Genomic DNA, 22,348 nt, shown 5'->3' with positions numbered 1-22,348 from the left:
CACCTTTTATCCAAACCCCCAGAATAAAGGGGAAAGGCTCCTACACTCTTTGGACATTCACAGGCAATTACGTTTCTACTTGGATAAAACAAAAGTTTTCAGAAAATCTGATCAGCTCTTTGTATCCTATGCTGCAGGATCTCAAGGAAAGCCTATATCAAAACAGACCATTTCAAAATGGATAGGACATTGTATCCGTTTCTGCTACACATACCATGGGAAACCTGTACCTGATAACATTAGGCCTCATCCCACCAGGGCTACAGCAACATCAGCAGCCTTCCTCAGAGGGGTACCAACCAAGAATATTTTGGAAGCTGCAACTTGGAGTTCAGTGCATACCTTCACCAAGCACTACCACTTACCTCTATACTCAAAAACCAGAGCTGGCTTTGCCACTGCAGTTTTGCAGGGCCTACTAGCTTCTCCAAACCCTGTTTATTACCAACCGCCCAGCCTTAGATTTGGAATTCAACCCAAGTGTGATGACTGCAGCTGTGTAACACGATGAACATAGTACAGTTTTGTACCTACCATAAATGTAGATGTTCGAGTGTTCACACTGCTGCAGTCCAGGTTACCCTCCCACCTTCCCCTCTTTTTACCTGGGTTTTATCTATAGCTCCCTGTTTATACAATCTCTAAGATGTATTTCTATATGGTGTATTTGCTTACAGCTGTAGCTATTGCTTTCTGCTTATGTAATTTACTTAGGATTATGTATTGCCTTCCTATTTGGGGGCACCTGGCATCTGGGGCAGGAAAAACTGAAGAAAATGGCGTCAGCTGTATCAGAACTATTATGATGAATGTCAGTATGACAAACTGTACAGTAAAGTAAAAACATAAAGTAACATGAATTCCACAGCAGCAAAGTTGCTGTTAATTTCCAATGATTCCTTGAGATATTTGACTGAAAGATATAAGAGCATTTGTTACTAAGCTATACAAACTCATTCTGGTTTATGGTTAGTTATAATTCCATAAGCAATGACTCAATACAGACCTAGTTAGTAATAAAAAAAAAAAACATAACACGAAAGGTATGGAATTAGGTGAAATGGGTTGGAAAAGGAATTAGGTGAAATGGGTTGGAAAAGGATCTGTGCATAGTAGTAGGGAAATTTACTGTAAGCCCTATTTATAATACTTTGGCGTGCATTTGTAAGTAATATCATGGCATTAGATAAAAGGAATAATTTAGGAGTACAGGATACTGCATTGTATTTCTTTTGTCATCTTGAATCTCTGAAAAAGTTGCATTTGTTTTTTTACCAGTAAATACTTTTTTGAGCTGTTTTCAAAACAATTTGAGATTAGCAGTTTTCCTAATGTTGTCTGGGAGGCTTATTCCAGTTAGCCGGGGTAACTTTTGTGAAGGCTTTGCTTCTAGTGGATCATTTGAAATGTGGTCTCAGCTGTTGCAACCCATCTTTGTTTCTGACTGAGTAGTAATGTGGTTTGATGATGACTATATAGTTAGCATAAGTCTGTGAAGATATGTGGAAGATACCATGGTTGATCATTTATGAATAAGGAAAATAGGACGACACCATGGAACATGACTTGTGAAGCATCATGTGTGGTGCCTTAGTGTGTATTATAGGTAATTACTAGGCATGTCACCCAGGAGACCATTAAGGAGCCTAGAATAAATTCCCAGTTGCCCCAAAGCATTGTCTGGTTAAGTGGCTTGCTAAAGGTCATACAGTAGGCAAATGAAGGCTAAGAAAATCAAACCCTGATCCACAAGAAGTAGTTTATCAGTAACTCGTAGTCAGAGTCCTCTGTGCTAATTGCTAGACCAGATAGCAACTTCACCCACCCACAGTTGTCGAATATCTGTAACAGTATGGTTTGGACTGTGGTTTCAGCAACTCTTTTCAGCTGCTGAAATATCTTCAGCTGTTAGACTGCAAGCATCCATATTTGCATAGAGCTGGTTGGTTAGTGTGTGTGTGCTGCTACTGTGCTTTACTTGGGATAAAATCTGTGAAACAGAAGCTTGGTCAAAAGACACATTTTGACACCAATGAAAAAATCTGGTCCAGGTCACAAAGTAAGATTTTCTGGTATTTGTTTTGTAGCTTATTTTAGAACAGAAAACGGTTAAACTGAAAATAGTTGGGTATAAGGAAGATCTTTTGTGCTGTGAGACTGAAAGACTTAAGATTTGTATGCAGTATTTATGTTCTTGCTGGGTTAACAGCTTGTTATATAGAGGATGTACTAAGGGTTATATCACTGACGTTTGTATCTAAACAGGAAATAATGCAAGTAGCCACTTGACAGTTTTCTTAGCTTGGAATGTATATAACCTGAACAGTTAAGCTTATCTTGATTGACTGTTCCAACAAAATAATTTTAGTCAGTAAAGATGTTAAGAATAAGTACCACCATTCCTATTCATGCACTTAACTGCTATGTTGTGTGTGACTGTCTGAAGATACCTAGGCTGCAGAACTAGTGGGACAAGATTGTTTCACGTGTGTCAAAATGAGTCTTTTGATCCAGCTTCTGCTTCTATTTCACATATTTTGCAGTATCTGTTAAGTTTGGTATTCGGCTGATTGTTTTTCTGTAAAGGTGCACCCTTCAGCCATGTCTGCCTACTTGTGTTGAACCACCTGAGGATACTGTTACAGTCAGCTGTTAAACATTTTCTTAAAGAGATTGTACTTCTGAGACCCCCTAGACATTTACTGGCTCCAGCTTGGGATTTTATTGTATTTTATTTGATTGATCAATTGACATTACTTCTCTTTGAGCCCATCATCTCAATTGACCTCAAATAGTTGAGGAAATATATTTTCTTAGTTGCAGTTACCTATTCCTCAAGGATTTTTGAAGTGCAAACCATAATATGTACAGTTGTATATGATTTCTCCAAAAGAAAGAGTGTCTTTAAGAACAATCCTGGCTTCATACCTGAAAAGGTGTCTGAATTCACATTAAATGAATCCACCCATTTTCCTGCCTTCTTTCATGAACAAAAGCAAAAGAAAGAATTTATTTATTTATTTATTTATTTATTTATTTTGCATGGATGTTCATAGGGATGGAACATATTAATAAGAGAGCACTATCTGCATCAGTAATCTAAAGGAATTAGTTTGAGAGCAGAGAACAGCTCCAAGAGTGTTTGAGCCCTTGATGGTAATTGGAACCTTGGTAAGCTAACTAATGAGTTATAAAGAATGTAAAGAAAAATAAAAAAAAATCAAGTTTCAATGAATGATTCGTGTGCTTTTGTCGGTCAACTTTGTCAGATCCAGTAAATCCAGGTTGATAATGATTTGTGAGTAGTTCAGATATATACAGTTTTATATTAATGAGAAATGGATGGGCATTCTTTATAATTGCTAGAAAATATGAGTGTCCTACTTGGAGGGAGTGGATGAATTCCTCTGGATGAAAAATAATTGCCTAATTTGCATTTGGGTCAGTGAGTGTGTGGGTTTCTTTTTAAGATCTGAAGTAGGGACTTCATTTGTCAGCAACCTGTGGGTCTTGGATCCGATATCGGATCCGAGCCGGCAACTTGTTTCATAGCTAATGGATCCGAGCTCCTAGGTCCTCCCCTCACCCATAATCCCCTGCCAACCCTCCATGACCTCAGATCTAGTTTGCCGCGCTTGTGAGTAGCTGGATTTTCAAGCTCTTAGCGAGTATTTCAGATAAGTGTATTTTTTCCTTCCACTTTCCCTGTCATTAGCTTAAAAAAGTGTGTAAGAGTCAGGTTCCCTGTATTTTTATATCTTTTATATAGTTTTTTCCCTCCCTTCGCTCCGTTAGTGAGTGTGTGTGTGTTTGTGTTTTGGGGCCTGTGTGTCTGTGTAGTCCTTGTTTTTTTCCTCAAGTATGGCTGAGGCCCCAAAAGCCATTTTTTCAAAATGTACCGAGTGTGGCCATAAGCTCTCCCCGGCTGATGGCCACACTCGGTGCGTTCGGTGTCTTGGGATTGAACACCTCTCCTCAGGCTGTACCATTTGTGCAGCGTTCAACCCCAGGGCACTGAAAGAGCGGAGGTCGAAGCTGGTCCTGGCGGGACTTTTGCCCCCGGACTCTGCTTCGGCCCCCACTCCTCCCGTGGCACTACCACAGCCTGTGGTGATAGCCACTCCTGTCCCCCTTCCTTCGGCTGGGACTCAAACTCCAGCTAAAGCACCAGAGGACAGGGAGGCCAGGAGGGAGAAACGGAGGAAGAAGCACCACAAGCAGCGGGCCGAGGCCTCCGCTTCGCCCCCGCCGGCTAAGCGGGCTTCTCCCTCCACAGCTTCTAGGTCTCCTCCTCCTCGGCTCCGATCTCCTTGTTTCTCCCCAGGACCCGAGGAGGAGGAGGCCTGATCTCCATTGAGGTCATCGAGGCGGCATTCCAGGCCTGCCTCGGTGGCCTCATCGAGATCGACTTACAGTATGTCAGATGCAGACTTGGACCGGATCCAGGCCCAGCTGCAGATGGGAGTGCTCTTGCCTCCCTCCACCCCCCTTCAGGGGGCAGCTTGACACCCTTTTTTGCTCCAATTGCTCCTTCTCTGACCCGCTACCCGGGTTTGGAGCATTCGGAGCCGGGCAGCGTCGGAGCCGGGGGTGGGTCGGCGCCGACAGTACTTGGTACTTCGGATCCAACCCTGCTTTCGAGTCTGTCGGATCCAACCTCTCAGAGCCGTGGGCCAAGCTTCGGATCCAAGGGATTCAGTGCGTCTTCGGCTCCGTCCAGGTCGGAGCACACTGGTCCTTCGGATCCGACGGTCTTGGCTCCAGCTCTGATCCCTTCATCTGATCCGAGTGGGAGTCGGCTCTCGGAGCCCAGGGAGAGAGGTTCCACCTCGGCCTTCGATGTAGTGGAGAGGGCTCTGTCGAGAGCATCCAGACCCCCGGCCCTTGTCTCGGCTCCACCCTGCACTCCCTCTCTGCTGGGCCATGCTTCCATCACCTGGCCACAGGGACAGCCTGCTTCGATGTCCCAGGTTGTTCCATTGGAATAGGATGTTGCTGGCGAGACCTCCTCGGACAGCCCCCCCGAGGAAGTGCCTCGCAAGCACAAGTGCAAGAGGAGGCACGTGGATTCCCCTGAGTCCTTAATCGAGGACACGGACTTGGATGAAGGGGAAGGCTCCCCAAGATTACCCCCTGAGGAAGTCTCCTTTGGAGACATCATGGAAATACTTAGGATCAGAGGTGGGTGGTCTGCCCCCAAGGCTTCCTCCGATGAGTCCGTGTTTCTTGAGGCATTCGAAGCAGGCCCGTCTACCTCTTGGGTGTCCCCTCCGGACGACCCCCTGGTGGACCTTATTACCACCAGGGCGTGGAAGGACCCGGACACCGTGGAGCCAGTCCCTAAATGCCCGGACAGGATACTGAGCCCCCCTGCAGACCGGTCCCACTGGAGCAAGGTTCCCCCCATAGATGCCATGTTGACGGCGGCAGCCACGAAGAGGGAACTAGCTCAGGAGAGCCCGTCAGTCCATCCACCGAGCAAGGAGTCCCGCTCGATGGATCGCTTAGGGAAGTGAGTTTTTAGTTCAGCGACCTTTTTGGTAAGGTCCCTGAACTATATGGCACACGTCATCAGGATGCAGCGGGATCTTATCAAAGAATACGCTGCCTCCCCCCCGAGTCCATGTCGGCGGAGGACAAACAGTTGTACTCCACCCGAATGGCCACTCTGAGATCCATTTCGAATACCTCTATGTGGCTGTTGTCCCACGCCACCGAGGGAGCCGCTAGAGCTAGCGGAGCGGGCCTAGTCATGAGACGTCAGGCCTGGCTCTGGCATTGTGAGTTTGCGGAGCCCTTTAAAGCGTCCTTTGTGAATGCCCCTTTCGATGGTTCTGCCCTGTTTGGCAAAACGGTTCGTGAGACACTAGTCCAAAGCGAGAAGGATGGGAAGACGTTGTCTGCTGTCGGAGTCCGCTTCTCTGCTCCCCAGCGGTCCTTTTCGAAGAACCAAAAGGGTCAGAAGAAGATGTGGTTCCGGAAATCGCAGCATTCCCAACCCGCTCCGGACAACCAGTCCTTCCGTGGCAGAGGAGGACAGGGAGGACGCTGCCCCAGGGGCAGAGGGGCTCCGAGGAACTTTGGGTCCAGAGAATCCTTCTCTGACCGGCCCACGCAGCAGCCCTGAAGGGTTGCCCGGCTACTCCACTCTGGAGGCAGTCGGGGGGCGCTTCCCGGAGCACCTAGCGGCATGGGAGTCCATCACGTCAGACCGCTGGGTGCTTCGAATTATATCCAGAGGGTACAAAATTCCAGTGCTTCATGTCCCCAAAATCAGGAACCTCCCCGATGTACCACCCGATCAGAGGGAGGCTGCAGCCGCAGAAGTCCAGCAGCTGCTAGGAAAAAGAGCCATCCAGCCCGTCCCCCAAGACCAGCTCGGATTAGGGTTCTACTCCAGGTTCTTTCTGGTGCCAAAAAAGACGGGGGGACTTGACACCCATTCTAGACCTTTCCCGTTTGAACCTGTCGGTAACCAAGGAAAAATTCTGAATGGTCACTCTTCAATCTATTCTCCCCCTCCTACGGGAAAACGATTGGATGTGCTCTATAGGCCTCAAGGATGCATACTACCACATTCTAATGGACAGACAATCCAGGAGGTTTCTCCACTTCTGGCTGGGAGCCAGTCACTACCAGTTCAGGGTCCTTCCCTTTGGCCTCACCACAGCCCCCAGGGTGTTCACCAAGGTGTTAGCAGTGATAGCAGCCCACCTGAGACTCCAGGGAATGCAGGTCTTCCCGTACCTGGACGACTGGCTCCTGACTGCCCCAACAAGGCATCGACTTTGCTCAGCCAGAGATTACTTTCTCTGCCTAGCCCCCCAATTAGGCATCACGATCAATGCGGACAAATCTTTCCTTGCTCTGACACAAGTCATAGAATTTATAGGAGCCAGAATAGACACCAGAGATCTACGAGCCTTCCTGACTTCGGAACGACTACGGAATTTGCAACTTCATGTGTGGGCCATCCTCCAGTCAGAAGCCCCACCGGCTGAATTGGTCCTGAGGGCGCTGGGCTCCATGGCGGCAGTGATAACGCTCCTTCCATGTGCCCACCTGAACATGAGGGTACTGCAGTGGACCCTTCTAGTGTAATGGTCCTTTCAGTCTTTTCCTCTCCATCACCCCATCGCTATCAGCAAGGCTTGCAGGAGGGCCCTGTTATGGTGGCTTCATGCTCCGGATCTCCATACGGGCCGACCCTTCTGCACTCCTCCCCCCCTCGCCACGGTGACCACGGATGCCTCCCGCCTCGGGTGGGGTGGGCATTATTCAGGCAGGACAGTCCAAGGCATGTGGAACAATACAGAGACCTCCCTGCATATCAACGTTCTGGAGATGAGAGCAGTGCTGTACGAGTTGCAAGCACTTCAGAATCTCCTCCCCGTAGGAACTATTGCAATTCAGTCAGACAACATGTCTGTTGTCTGGTACATCAACAAACAGGGGGGAACCAGGTCTTACCCTCTATGCCGCGAAGCCATGAGAGTGTGGGAATGGGCGATTTCCACCAACCACTTTCTGATTGCAACGCACATTCCGGGGTGGACCAACATCCTAGCGGACAAACTCAGCCGCACCATTCTTTCCCCTTACGAGTGGTCTCTCAACCCACTAGTAGCGAAGCAGATAGTCGCAATATGGGGGCAACCCTGCTGCGATCTCTTTGCCTCTCCCTCAAACACCAAATGCGAAAATTTCTTCGCTCTGATTCCCCTTCCAGAGGAAACTCCAAGAGACGCTCTGGTGCATGCATGGCCGCCTGATCTACTTTATGCCTATCCTCCTCTACCCCTGATGCTACAGCTCTTACAGAAAGCCTCGCGGTTGGGGAGCAGGATGATCCTTGTTGCCCCATTCTGGCCTCGGCAAACTTGGTTCCCTTACCTGTGGTCTCACCTAGTGAATCCCCCCTGGATTCTGGATCCCAGTCCGGATCTAATCTCCCATCCATCGGGCTTGTCGACCCCAAATCTGGACAGTCTGAAGCTGACAGCTTGGTTGCTCCAGTTCCACTCATAGTTAGGACTCCCGGTATCTCTTCACCAGTCAAAGCTATCCTCGTGGCAGCGCATAAACCTTCCACCAGGAAAGTGTACCGCAGTAAATGGAAACGTTTTTCCGTCTGGACGGAGCATCATAATCTAGATCCCTTTACGGCCCCTCTTCCATTCATACTAGACTTCCTAACCGGACTTTTTCAGGAAGGCGCTAGTTGCTCAACCGTCAAAGTACAATTGGCGGCCATCTCCCATTACCATGTGGGACATGACACAGGGCCCTTGATGTCGGCCAAATTGTGTAAAACCTTTCTCAAGGGTACTTTTCTGCCCAGACCCCCTATCAAAGAAGTCGTACCCCCTTGGGATCTTTCACTAGTTCTTCAAGCCCTAACTGCTCCCCCATTTGAGCTTGCCACTTCAGTGGATCTCAAATACTTGTCCTGGAAAACAGCATTCCTTGTAGCTATTACTTCAGCGAAAAGAGTTTCGGAACTTCAAGCCCTTTCTGTGAAGCCTCCTTACTTGATTTTTCATCCGGACAGAGTATACCTCAGGACCAATCCCTCCTTCCTTCCCAAAATAGCATCAGAAACCAATATAAATCAATCCATAAATCTACCAGTCTTCTTTCCTAAATATCAGAATAAAGGAGAGTACAAGCTGCACTCATTAGATGTTCATAGGCAGCTACGTTTTTATACTCATAGGACTGCTGGTCACAGGCAATCCGACCAGCTGTTCATTTCCTTTGCCAAATTCAATTTGGGGAAAGCAGTCTCAAAAATCTCCTTGTCACGCTGGATTTCCCAATGTATTCTTTTAGCGTACCAAGCTTCTGGGAGACCCGCACCTGGAGGAGTTCGCGCACATTCCACTCGTTCCATCTGTACTTCTGCGGCCTTCAAATCTAGAGTTCCGTTGGATGATATTTGTTCGGCAGCCACTTGGGCCTCATCTCATACCTTTATTAACCACTACAAACTGGACGTAATTTCTAGAGGGAGAGCATCCTTTGGCTCTGCGGTACTCCGCAATATCCTTCCATGATGGCCACCCAAGATTCAGGTAGCTGGGGACTGTGTCCCACAGGTTGCTGACAAATGAAGTCCCTACTTCAGATTAAGAAGTTATGTACTCACCATAACGTTCCATCTGAGTAGGTGGCTTCATTTGTCAGCAACCATCCCCCCCTTCTTCCCCCTGGCCTTCAAAATGGATCTATGTAGGTTGTTTATTGGAATACCCTTTTTGGGTATCTATAGAGGGGCAAACTTGATCTGAGGTCATGGAGGGTTGGCAGGGGATTATGGGTGAGGGGAGGAGCTAGGAGCTCGGATCCATTAGCTATGAAACAAGTTGCCAGCTCGGATCCGATATCGGATCCAAGACCCACAGGTTGCAGACAAATGAAGCCACCTACTCAGATGGAACGTTATGGTGAGTACATAACTTCTTATTTTCTTCTTCTGCATAGACACTGGCAAATTATATTTCATATTTTGTAACTAACATAGATTATTGTATTACATATTCCACTTTTGTAAATCTATGTTGATAAATAGGCTACCCAAGGTTTCAGATGTGTGTTTGTGTTTCAGCCTGCTTTTACAGGGATAGAGACCGTGCTGAGTTCAGGTTTTATTAAGTGTTGTCTCTGTTATCTATATCAGCACTTTATCTAAATGGATCTGTTAGGCATCTGTGAAATACCAACATGCATTCAGTTCTTAAAATGGAAGCATGCAGAACTAGATATTATTGTTAGCAGATCTTTTGTTGTTTGGGCTTGTTTCTCATCAATGGTTAAGGGCAGTTAGTTTAAAAATGCAAATAAAATTAATAACATGTACCTTTGTTGTATATTAAAGTCAAAGCTTCTTCAGATCCAAGCAGTAAATCAGTAGAGTCCAGATTAAAGCATGAGGTAGGTGAGCATTAAGGTAGTCATATCAGGTTAGTACCCGAACAGCTTCTGTTTTCAGGAAAGCATTCCAGATCTTTTTGGAGCCACTGCAGTTATTGTTAGTTAGGCAGTAAAGACCATTGGGTGTTCTGTCCAGAATCTGAGTTAGTAACTATAGCCAGACCAATTTTCAATTATTAATAAAGTTAGGAATAGTGATGGTAAAGGAGGCACCAATAATTTAGACAGGCACCAGATCTAAGAGCTACATGTTAAGTTGAGAAAGGAGAAATAAAACCAGACTTAACATGACTAAAACAACTACAGAACTAAAATCTAGAATTTGAAATACTAAACATTAAGCAAGACCAAAATGTTGGGTAAAAAAGTTAGAATTAGTTTAAAACAATTGCAAAATAAGAAAATAAATAAAACTGCATCAGTCCACTAGAGTGTGTACAAGTGTCTGAGTTACCAGACCATGCTCAAAACCAATCCCTTGTAAGTGCAGCAGTTACAGTAGTCTTATGTGGGGCTTGAATGTTCATGCTATCTGTGTGTCCTTTGCATGTTTGCATTTCTTGCTGTAAGGTGTTCTTTGTGTAAAGGTCACTGGTCAAAAGGGCATTATGATTCCTGTCTTGGACTGGTAAGAATCTTCATGAGGGTGTGATGTGGTATCAGTGAGATCAGTTGTTTTCCTCCTCTGTGAAAGGAAAACAGAATATTCCACTGATCAGACTGTGTCCAATAGCATAAGCTGACATAAGTACATTATTTTTTGTTATGACAAATTACACAACTTTGATTGATGAGTTAGTATTTAGTCCATTAGATCAGCACCTACCACTACATTTTCAAAAATGTATTTGGCTGGAGTATTTGTAAGGCTGCAAACGTCATATTATTAAGCTATGCTTTTAAACACTATGCCTTAAGAATAAGACTGCATCCTTGTACCCCTAGGCACATGTACTGCTGAAAAGGTTTGACCAGAAGACTGCTATCCACCTAAAGCTTTGTTCCAAATCATGAAATTATTTCTTTCAGCATAGATCCTATTATTTATACATCTGCTGTGCATAATTTTTGCAGTCATCAAAGAATCCAAAGGATTTAGTTGGCTCTGTTGAGATGGCTCAATGGCAAGTATTTCAAAATTATATGTGAAGTGTTAGAGTGAGAGTAGCTTTTGGAACTCTAGCTGATATTGCTTTTATCAACTTTTTCAATTCTTTTTGACCACCAGGGAGAACGCCAAGCCAGTCCTCCTTACTTATGCTTAGCTGTATTTTATTATTTAAACTGTACACAATAATTTTTTTTTTTTTTTTTTTGGGGGGGGGGGGCTTCTCCTTGGTTTAAAGGGATAAAGGCCTGATATTCCCAGATAACCCAGATTCAACTAGCAGCCAGTGGGCTGGAGGAGTAGGTGAGGTTTTTAGGAAGGATTGAAGAGGCTAAAGTGTGCATATCGTTATGTGGAGGGAGGATGTTGGGAAGTGCCAGGCATGCCAGATGTCATGCCTGCAGTGAAAACCAGGAATTAGCAGGTGACGTGACTGTAAGAGTCAGGGTGTGATAAATGTAGATGTTCAATATTACATCACTGTTGCAGTAGCCTAATCTGTTTGTGTCCCATCTCTGTCAACCGGGCAGCTTTTCAAAGCTCAAAGGCACCCTCCATGTGCTATCACTTTAAGGAGCTTGAGAAGAGTTCCATATAAAAACAGTGTCAAACACTTCAGAGCTTTCTTTCTTTAAAGTGTGCTTCTTTGTCAGGCCTTGTGGAACTGTCAGTCTTCTAGCAATCCTTCCAGGCTGTGAATAACTGGCAGAACATTAAAACGTGTGTGAAGTTCTTTTGCCTGGATGTAAGAAAACAGTAACTAACAGTTTACTAAGGACTACACATCCATGGTGGAATACTGGTCATATTAAACTTCTGAGAAGAAAGAGGAAGAAATTTAGGCTGTGGAGGAGGTTCAAGAGAAACTGTTTAAAATGGGCCTATGTTAGTCTCCAGAAGGTAAATGCCTATTTGAGACATAGAAATTAATGGAATTTGGGGGAGCAATACATGCAGAATACTGCTTGGGGAGGAGTGAGTTTTTTTTATTCATTCATTCATTCATTTATTTATTTAAATTCATTTACTGGGGAAGAGCAGTGATCAAATAATGACCAATTACAGGCTTAGCCTAGTTAGACAAATTACAGGTTAAGGGAAGGCAGGAATTGATCGATTTATTTAATGCTGGAGTGAATAAAAATTGTTAAAAGGAAAACATGTATGCATACTACACAACAACATTAATAATAATAATTATAATAATGAAAACTAGTATAATGCATTGTTTTCTTTTCCATGTATGTGAAGTCAGGTTGCAACTTAAATGTGATGATTTAATAAACAATAACTAAGGAAAAAAAAGCTAAAACACCATTGGGTGCCCAAACAAACAGGATTCACTGATTGAGGATATGCAGAAAGAGGATGGATATGCTTCTCCTCCATCTGCTTCTGAATACCATGAATTTGGTGAGATGTTAAGGATGGTACAACAGGGAGGGGTGGGATCCAGTCCATCAGTGTTTGTTTTAATAGGCATGCATGCCTACCTAACAGTCCTTCTCAGTAGTATGGCCCTTGGAGGAATCGTACAAGATGCCACAAATATTGCATGAGAGAACCAGAATGTCCTAGCCCCAAAGAAGGTTGACTGGATATTCCTTCCTCTAAGGGAAAGTTCAGTTTAGCCCCCAAAATGTTTATGTAACAGTCTCTGTTGCAACCCTGATGAAAACTTCATTTTTCTATTCCTCCAACAGGGAGTTGTGAACTATGGACAGGTTTGGAAAGTGTTCTCATGCATCCCTCATGTTGTTCCTGAGGGTGCTTAATTGCTTAACCCACAGTCTGTACTCTCAGTTCAATGTATGAAATGAACTGCAGAGTACAAAGAATGGATTTCCCAGTAGTTCATGTAAGGAATCTGTTAAAGATTTGAAAGGCCTAAACCTAATATGTGACATCAACAAAACGTGCTGGAGAGACAGGTTTGTCTCCCAGAGGTTACCCTGTCTCTGGAATAGACTTCCCATACACGTCAGACAGAGTACATTGCTGACCCTATTTGAGTGCAACCTTGATGAGTGGATGGGAAAATGCAAATTTGTCCCAGGGGTTCCACCTGTGTCCCTCATTGACAGGGGTGACAGATGTTGACTGAGGTTTCTTTTTTGGGGATGAACTCGTGGGTAGGCTTGTAAGGGCTCCAGGTCCATTAGCCTAGTAACCTCCTATGATCCTAAGTGTAGGCTTCATCAGTAACTAAACAAACTCCTGTTCCAGCAAGCCTATAGCACAATGGAAAAGGGGAGAGAGGCTGCAGAAGCTCAAGGAAACAGCTCTTTATCTGATATGATAATTCACTTAGGAATGTCTGCTTCTAGTCTGCTGTTTAATGCTTTTACCATTTCATTTACATTTTGATGCTTATTCAGTGGAGTTGGAGGCATTACTACTGTTTTGTCTCTGCCTGTTTACTTTTGATATCCAGCAGAGATATTGATAAGTAAGTATACTGGTAAGTTAGTCAAACTTCACACTTTTAACTAATAAAAAAAGAGTGATATTTTAAAATAAGTTGTTCACGGTTTTCTTAAAGGAGGCTGCACTTTTAGGCTATGAGTAGCCTCCAAATTCTTTGATTGGTTAGTACCTTTCTAACGTTATCTGCAATGATTTGTTATTCATTGCAGTTCTGTCCAGTTAGATGTCCAACCTTGCATCTTTATCCATTCAATCAGTATTGAAGATGCAGTTTTCTGAATGGTTCCAAAAATTATTTATTACACTTCTTACTCACCTGTACTTGTCCTTGAGTTTTGTTCATATCAGCACAAAGAATTTTTTCCCTGAACATCTGTATTTTCTACCGTTTCATTTCACCACGTTTCCTATTTTTCACTGGCATTGTTTGATTATTTCATCTTGGTAAGGGGATATTTTCAATTTACATTTAAATCTTTTTTTTTACAAGTGTGAGCCCCATTTACTCATTCAAGCCTAAAATGCCCTTTTTGCATATCTCTGGCTCACACCCATATCTCCTTATGGCATCCAGACCTTTTTTCGGCCTGTATTCTTTAGCTAAGTGACTTAACCAGCTAATACTAGGCAGTATTAGAAAGTGCAAGGAGTTATTAACAAAATGACACTAGGATTGTTAATCTGGGATATCCTGCAGTAAAGAAATGAATCACTGTTTGTCACTTATTATTCATATTTACACATTTGTGTTCATATTTTAATAAGTGAGAGCCCTAGATGTTATTAAGAGTTTATGGTGTGATATGCCATGGTGGGAGACAGGGAAATGTGTTATCAATGTCCATTTATATCACACTATACCCGAGATTTTGCAAGTTTTGTTAATTATTAAAATAAACAATGTTTCCATACGTACTTTCATTTGCCAATATTTTTCTTGACTTCAGATGTGCTTTGTGTATTTTCCTGTTTTTTTTTGTTTTTGTTTTTGTTTTTTTAATTTGTGGGGAAAGTAGAATTCTGTCATTTTTTTTTTCTATATCAGGCCAAAAGTACTGTTCTTATTGCCATGATGCTGGTTGTTATGTGAGACATTAATTCTTAGTTTTTGTACTTATGTCTCACAAGAAATTCTTTGCATTTTTTTGCTTTTTATAGTAAAATGATGAATACTTGTTTTTCATGGTAAATACATCAGAGGGAACAACATTACCCTTTTCAGTCGAGTAAAACATGGGCATATTACCTCTTGATTTGGCAAAATCGGGGCTGTGATCCCTGTTTCCATCAGGATAATACTCAAGTATGTTCCACATATAAAGTTGTCACATTTTTTAATGTCTATCAGAAAGTTTTTACCAAGGTACTGGAAGCAATGCCTGACAGCTCAGACTGTGATTCAGAAGGAGCAGTGTAAATTCCATCCTGGTGATGGAACCATGGATTAAATCTGTGTTCTTCCACAGATATTAGACAGGGCATAAGGTATGGATAGTATAGTCCACATTTCTTTTATGGGTCTTGCAGAATGCATATAATCATGTATCCTGTACTGCCTTCTGGAAGGCAGTACAGCAGTATATGGTCTTGTGCTCACTACCCTTTGCCTTTCAATCCCTGTATTTGTTTAGCAAGAGTTGTTCCTGTATTTTTCCCATTAAGTTACATGTGTACAAGGTGAGCACAGATGTCCAAAAATGGTATGCCCTGTCTGGAATTTCATAGGCAAGATGTTAACGAACATCCATGGTTTGGAACATGCCCAGTCTGAAGATATGAGGATTGATTTTTTTTTGTTGTTTGCAAGTGATGATTGTGACTACAATCTCCTGAGAGCAGGTATAAGCAACTTCTCAGCCACTTTCTCTTCAGTAGAAGCTAGCACTAATGTCAAAGCCTGCACCAAAAAACTATGTGAGCACCTGCATAGCTGTATGGACTCAGCAATACCTGACAGGGCCAAATCATCTTCCTCGAGGAAGAGTAAACCTGTCTGGTGGACAGCAGCAATAAACAGACTGTATAATAAAAGGAATAAATTGCTGTCAAGTGCCAAGAAGGAGCAGGTGCCAAGTTGGAAGCAATCTCTCCTTTGTCTGAACAAGCAAATAAGGTCACTGGTGAAATCCTGTAAAGCTAACCTTGAATCCAAATTGGCCACATCCACTAAGGACAATCTCAAGGCCTTCTTCACATACGTCCGCAGTCTGAAGGGTAACACCCAAATCTGCTCTGAACTGGTTGTCAATAACACCACATACACAAATGCCATAGATATAGCCAACCTACTGGCAGGCAGGTTCAGTGAAAACTTTGTCCCCCATCAGTAAACCAGGACTTGCCCAGCACCTGCCCCCCTCAGCTCATCACCAGGGAGTAGGTGTTTAATGCCCTCTCAAAGGCAAAAAAATACAGTCTCCATGGGACCTGACAACATCCCTAGCTATATCCTACATGAAATCAGGCATGAGCTGTCAGCTCCATTAGACACCCAAAGCCTGAACACCAGCTTCGTCCCAGCTGAATGGAGGACAGCCACTGTGATCCCTCTACATAAAGGTGGAGCATCCATTGACCCAGGCAATTATAGGCCCATCACCCTAACTAGCCTGAGCTGCAAGGCCATGGAACACATTGTCATGGACCTTATAAACAAAGACATTGGAAACCTCAAAATGCTTGACCCCTCACAGTCTGGTTTTGTCAAAGGGAGATCATGCCTGTTAAACTTGGTTGACTTCTTCGAAACAGTCACCAAAGCCGTGGATGAGGGGAAGACTGTGCACACCACCTACCTTGACCTAGCCAAAGCCTTCAACACCATTTCCCACTCAGGCATAATAGATAAATCCTACCAGCTAGGGATCAACCCGTATGTTACCAGATGGGTAGCTAACTGGCTCACTGTTATGACCCATTCAGTCCAAATAAGGGAAGCCACCTGTAGTAGTAGACCCGTAACAAGCGGTGTACCCCAAGGATCAGTCTTGGGGCCTCTACTGTTTGGGATATATTTTTCTGAGATGCAAGCCAAAACCAGTGGTCTGTGGCTCACCAAGTTTGCAGATTACTGCAAGCTGGGTGCTGTCTTAAACTCCCCTAGTGATGTGAACATCTTCCAAGAGGGCCTTACCCAGACAAATGACTGGTGCCAGAGGCATGGCCTCAAACTGAATGCCAAGAAATGCATCATTACCCCCTTTGGGGAAAATGGAGTCCCCACTAATTATCACATTAATAACAATGTATTAAGCATGCAATCAGTCGTGAGGGACTTGGGCACCCAGGTTGATAACATGATGGTCAAAAGTCAGGTTGCTATCTCTGCTGTATGGAAGGCTTTCTATATGGCCCACCAAATAAGTAAAGGTATTTCATCCAAGAACAAGGCGGTCATAACATCCCTGCACTCCTCCCTTATCAGACCCATTATTGAGTACAGTACCCCTTTCGGCATGTACCTTGCCAAGCACATGAAGCAGCTGGAGAGACCACAGAGGTTCCTGACCAGGAAAATCCAGGGTCTCAAACACATGTCCTATACTGATAGGCTAAAAGCCCTGTCCTTCTACTCAGCCTCATACAGACAGCTCAGAGGTGACCTGTGTCTGGCATACAAGGCCATCTCAGCCCCAGCCTTGATGGAGTTGCTGCATATCCACAAGTCAACCTCCATTCATGCAACCCACACACAAGGCCTCAACCTGGTCTGTGACATTAATAGAACTTGTCGACAGGATATATTTCTGTCCCAAAGACTCCCCCATCTGTGGAATAGACTCCCTCTCCATGTCAAGCATAGTACCTCTGTAGCCCTGTTTATGAGGAACCCGGACAACTGGATGGGAAACGGAAAGTATACCCCTGGGATCCCACCTGTGTCCCTACAGGACAGGGGAAACAGGTGCTGACTTTATGGGAACATGGACAGAATTCTTGACTAGGCTTATAAGGGCCTCCGGGCCATTAGCCTAGTATCATCCTATGAACCTATGTCCTGCTGGCCTTAGGTTATCTGTGATCTCCAGAGTGCACTTGAGTGGTTCACTGTTGATTGTGAAGTAGATGAAATGAAAACCAGCACCTCCAAACCAGAAATTTTGGTTCTCTTCTCCAAGAAGAGAGTGGATTGCTTTCTGCTGATGGGAGGGTGGAGTGGCTGTCCAAAAAAAAGAGGTTAAGTATCTTGAAATACTCACAGGTAAGTGCAGAGGAGATCAGATGGCTGAAGGGATGGGTATCAGATGGGTGGTGAACTGAAAGGATGAAGCTTTCACTTTAGTAGTTTCTCTCTGTCCTCATGTATTGCCACAGGCTTCGGGTATTGACCAAAAACATGAGATCTTGATTACAAGTCACAGAAATCAGCTTACTTCACAGGATTTCTGAGTATATTCTCCATTGTAAACTGAAGATCACTGTACCTCTGGGCTGAGGGGTCTCAGTTTGGGCACCTAGTGAAGAAGCCTCTTGTGTGCTTCCCACAGAACGTATGCTTGGCACAGAATACTGGGAGAAGACCTCAGTGATACACAGGACCCAGTGCAGACGCTATACCTCTCAGCTTCCTCAGAATGACAAGTTAGGGACTGTTGCTGGGGACAGAGAATTCTAGTCTGTCTTATAAAGATTGCCACCACTTTGAGCCTTACTTGAACAAGTATTTTAAAAAAAATAATGGATGGATGAATAGACGTATGGAGATGATCAGTATTAGCCCTTGTACTGGAGTATTTTACAAAAGAAAAATAGGTATGCTTTACAGGACCATATGTAATAGATTAAGGCAGTTTGGTGGTTTACAGATCCACTGTCATCACATCTAGGTTTCATTGTCCGATCTGGACCTCCAGTCACTGTTTGGAGTTTACATGCTCTTCCTATTTACACATAGGTTTCCTGCTAAAAACATGCTAGTAGCTTGTTTGTGTTAAACTTTCCTTATATGTGTGGAATTTACCCTTGCTGTTGTAGCCCAGATATTGGATGAAAAGGGTTTGAGAAAGGTCAGTTCACTTACCCAGTTGACAAATAAAGTAAAATTACTGCCGAAATGATTTCTCATTTATAGAACTGTTGTTATACTTACAGCTTCAGAAAAATGTTTATTTTGCAAAAGGACATGAATGACTCGTACAGGTTATTCAGTGAAAAATTAAGCAGGTTTTGTACTTCACATTCTGTGCTTACAAGTCATTGTTATTTTTTTTCAGTATTAAACATCAATATGTTAATTTATCTCCAAATTATTTCCTTTTTTAACTATGTAGTACTTACTTTGCATTTATTCTTTTATTTAGGTTGGGCTTCGTCAGTTGGACATGTCTTTGCTGTGCCAGCTATGGTCTCTGTATGAGTCCATTCAGGATTACAAAGGAACCTGTCAGGATATGACTGCTGCAGCCAGTGCAGAATGTTCTTATGTCATTGAAAATGGCAACTTTTATGATGAAGAAGATGAATATTACCAGGAGGAAGTGATGTAGATTATTTAAAGGCTGCTAAATATGGAACTTTTTATCATATTTCTTCTTGATGTGATATTCATCATGTCTTAAAACATTTTATATTACATTGAAATGTTTCTATTTGTACATTTTTTAATATTCAAGGACATGTAGTTATTAAAAAAGTTATAACATTATATAGTCTGTACCCATTCAAATGTAATGCAAGGTATGTATTTACATATTCTTATTTATGAAACTAAAGACATCCTCAGATTTAAAAAAAGTGCTTTTTATTGTGCATTATGGTATGCTACATTAGTGTAGTGTGATAAATGACAATACTAGCACAAGTAAAAAATGTGAAGGGCTGTATAAATTTATGTGAGAATGCCTCTTACAGCAGATCCATATATCAAAAGTTTTCCCACTAAGGTTTCCCTCTTCATTGTCATATTTTCAATATTTTCAGCAATGTTGCCTGTGAGTATCATCATGGGACAGATAGCATATAAAACGAGTGACATGTGCACTTATTCTCCATTTTATTATAGTCTGAAATTACAGCTCTAACATTGTATGCATTCAGTCCTCTGTTCACATTTTTTCTTTTTCTCTTTTCTTTTTTTTTTTGCTATTCTCTGGACAGAATCCTCAGACTTCTTTTCTCCTAAACATGTTTTGTTTTTTTTTTTGTTTTTTTAATGTGCATAAAGGCATAATATATCTGTTCGCAATACCTGCTTCAGGTATCTGTTTTTTGTGGGAACATGTTAGTTCTTCTGCTTTTGCTAAAGTTGAGTCAAGCAATCCTTTCATAAAGACCAAAACCTTTGGAAGATCAGGGCAGTACCTCTTTGGCCATGTCCTCCCCTCTCTGACATAAGCTAAATACATGATGTTAATAATGTTTGATTCCTGAGACGTAGGACAGCATTATGAAGGCTTAATAGAGATGTGACAAAACAAAGTCCTCAACTTCAGAAGATAGGAAGAACAAGTGTCTCTAGGGCACATCTTTCTGTAGTAATTCTAAGGAAAAGGTTATCTTCCCAGTATAACTAAAACCTCACAAGTCTGAGCCATCTCAGTCACAAATGGTTAGACTGTTGGCATCGGAGGCCATGGTTTCTGGTTTAGGCAGCAGTAAGTTCTTTCTTTAAGCATGAATAACCAGTCATTAAATCTCAGAATGTTTCAGCCCTAGTGCAGAGAAGCAGAACTTGTCCCACTATAGGCTCCATCACACTAGATTCTACTGTCAGCTCTGGAACCAGTATAAATTAGCCCATCACCAGAGAGACCACTGTCTAGTCACTTCATTCAGCCATTGTTTGTTTATATAACTGCAGAGGTGGAGATATTGGAGGAGTAACTGTCGGGTATTAGCTGCACAGTATTGGTCCATCCAGTCCAATACACATCAGGTGATGTACCAGCTCCAATTCCTGTGCTGGCGCTGGCTCTTCTGGTGACAAGAGCCATGACCACCATCATTGCAGTAGGCTGGAGTCAAACAGGAAACTGTATGGAGAAAGCAGGATGGGGAGAAGCTACAGAAGTCACAGTTCTTTGTGTTGCTCTTTCTCTTTATTACCTTCCTTCATTTGAGACAGAAAAAGGGGAACCCCTCAAACCAGTGATGTTTCTTCCAAGGGGTAGTACAAAATGCTTTCTTGCTTCTACCTCTAATAACAAAGATTTGTTTCCCTGTTTGCACTTTTCCTCTTTGGCCCACCATTTGGGGTACGATCCAAGTATGAACCAGACTTTACTAAACAGTTCCTTCTGGAGCTGATGAGCCCCATGGTTCACCTCCTGGATTATTGCCACTGTGATACTTGCATACCTAGACATAAATACCTTACATCCAATCCCAAAAAAAGACTGATATCCTGATTTCTTAAAAAATCTTTTTAAATGTGGTGATATCTTATCAAACCAAGGCATCCCGTTAAAGCTACATTTTTAAATCTTACCTCATCTCAGGCTGAAGAGCCTAGACCTGTAGACAGACAAGGTAAGCCCATCTTTTTTTCTGGGGCTGGCCCGACATCCTGAACCCTTGATTATATTAATCAAATGATCATTCTTCAGAGGTCCTAGAATGTCCCTACAAAAAGTCAAGACTCACTATCCTCTCACAACATCTCTGATGGGGAAAAGTTTTTGTAGAGCAACAAGGAAGGCAGTTTCAGATTACCATATGACACAGCTAATACTGCAGATAGTGCAGTTCAGTATGCTTTAAAGTTTACAACTCTACCTAGATGTACCTGTCCAGTTCCACAGAGAGTCTGAAGTTTAAAATGCTTGCTTTTTGGCGGCATCACACAGAAAGTTGTTCCCTAAAAGATGAAGAGATGTCAATAGCTCTTTAGGGTGGCTAGTATATTCCATGTACACCCTGCAGGTACAGTTTTCACTCTAGGGTACAATACCAGTTGTTTTTAAGTGGCGCAGATATTGCTAGTTTGGGAAGAGCAAATACTGCTTCCACAGCCTCACCAGTCTTTTCATGAAAGAGGTATCTGACTTAGTTAGATGCCCCCAGGAACTTTTGTAATGGAAAATATAGGTGATTCTGACTCCATATTCTCCCATCCCCTCCCTCCTCTCCATCTCAAGGAGAATAAATCAGTACATCTTCCTATGTGGCAAAAGATGGCTATAGACAGATATGCAGTAGAGCTGATATTCAATGAATAATGCTTTTCTGTGGTTCTTCCATGCTACAAGAAGAGAAGAGAACATAAGACATTATGGATGTCAGTATGTAAACCAGTTGATTTGGAACACTTTTCTGATGCTCATCTTGTCTGTAATCCCTTTCCTAACCAAAGAAAGTTGATGTGCTTTCTGAGCATGCAGGACCCTGCCAACCTGCATATCGTGATCAGAAAATGTCATCAAAATTTATTCTAGCTCTGGGTTGACAGTCATCATTAGCTGTTTTGAGTCATTCCATTTGATAATTCTTTAGCCTCAGAAGTACCTACAGCAGTAGCAGCCTTTCTATGACAAAACTCAAGTTCTTCCTTTAACTGGACATAGATTATTCCCAAAACATGATTAGAGCAGCCACAGAAACAACTTTGACAGACCTCATTATAGGTTTCCTTAAATCAGTTTTCCAAATTAACTGTTGACAAGAGGGCCAGTCCTTCCTTGGAATTTAAATTTGATGACTGAAAATCTTTCTCAGTCTGTCTTTGAAGTCATATTCATCTTGGAAAACATTTTTCATAGTGGTTGCAGTGGTTGGTAAGCCAGGTTTAGATTTGTTGGCTCTTTTTATTAAACTTTTTCATTAACTCTCATAAAGGTAGTATAATCTTGAGAGTCCAGATTAATTCCTAAAGTAGTCTCAGTTTGAACCAGATGAAACATTAACTGTACTATGAAACTGGTGGAGAAATACAGCTACACTGTG

The 22,348-nt window shown here is 42.9% G+C and overlaps 1 protein-coding gene across 2 annotated transcripts in view; it reads left to right on the top strand.

Moving 5' to 3' along the window:
- Positions 1-19,042, top strand: part of FAM89A (family with sequence similarity 89 member A) — a 76,944-nt gene extending 57,902 nt beyond the window's left edge. For both annotated transcript variants that reach the window (XM_044064597.1, XM_044064589.1), the window contains one exon: positions 18,769-19,042. In XM_044064597.1, the coding sequence (XP_043920532.1) occupies positions 18,769-18,862 (94 nt within the window). In that variant the 3' untranslated portion in view covers positions 18,863-19,042. The remainder of the gene's footprint in view (positions 1-18,768) is intronic.
- The last annotated feature ends 3,306 nt before the right edge of the window (positions 19,043-22,348 follow it).

This window comes from Protopterus annectens, chromosome 1.part0 (assembly GCF_019279795.1).
Source record: "Protopterus annectens isolate FY-2018-M chromosome 1.part0, PAN1.0, whole genome shotgun sequence".
In the NCBI taxonomy this organism is placed as follows: Eukaryota; Metazoa; Chordata; order Ceratodontiformes; family Protopteridae; genus Protopterus; species Protopterus annectens.
Note: the sequence above shows the minus strand (reverse complement) of the source record. Positions and strands in the feature narration are given on the sequence as shown.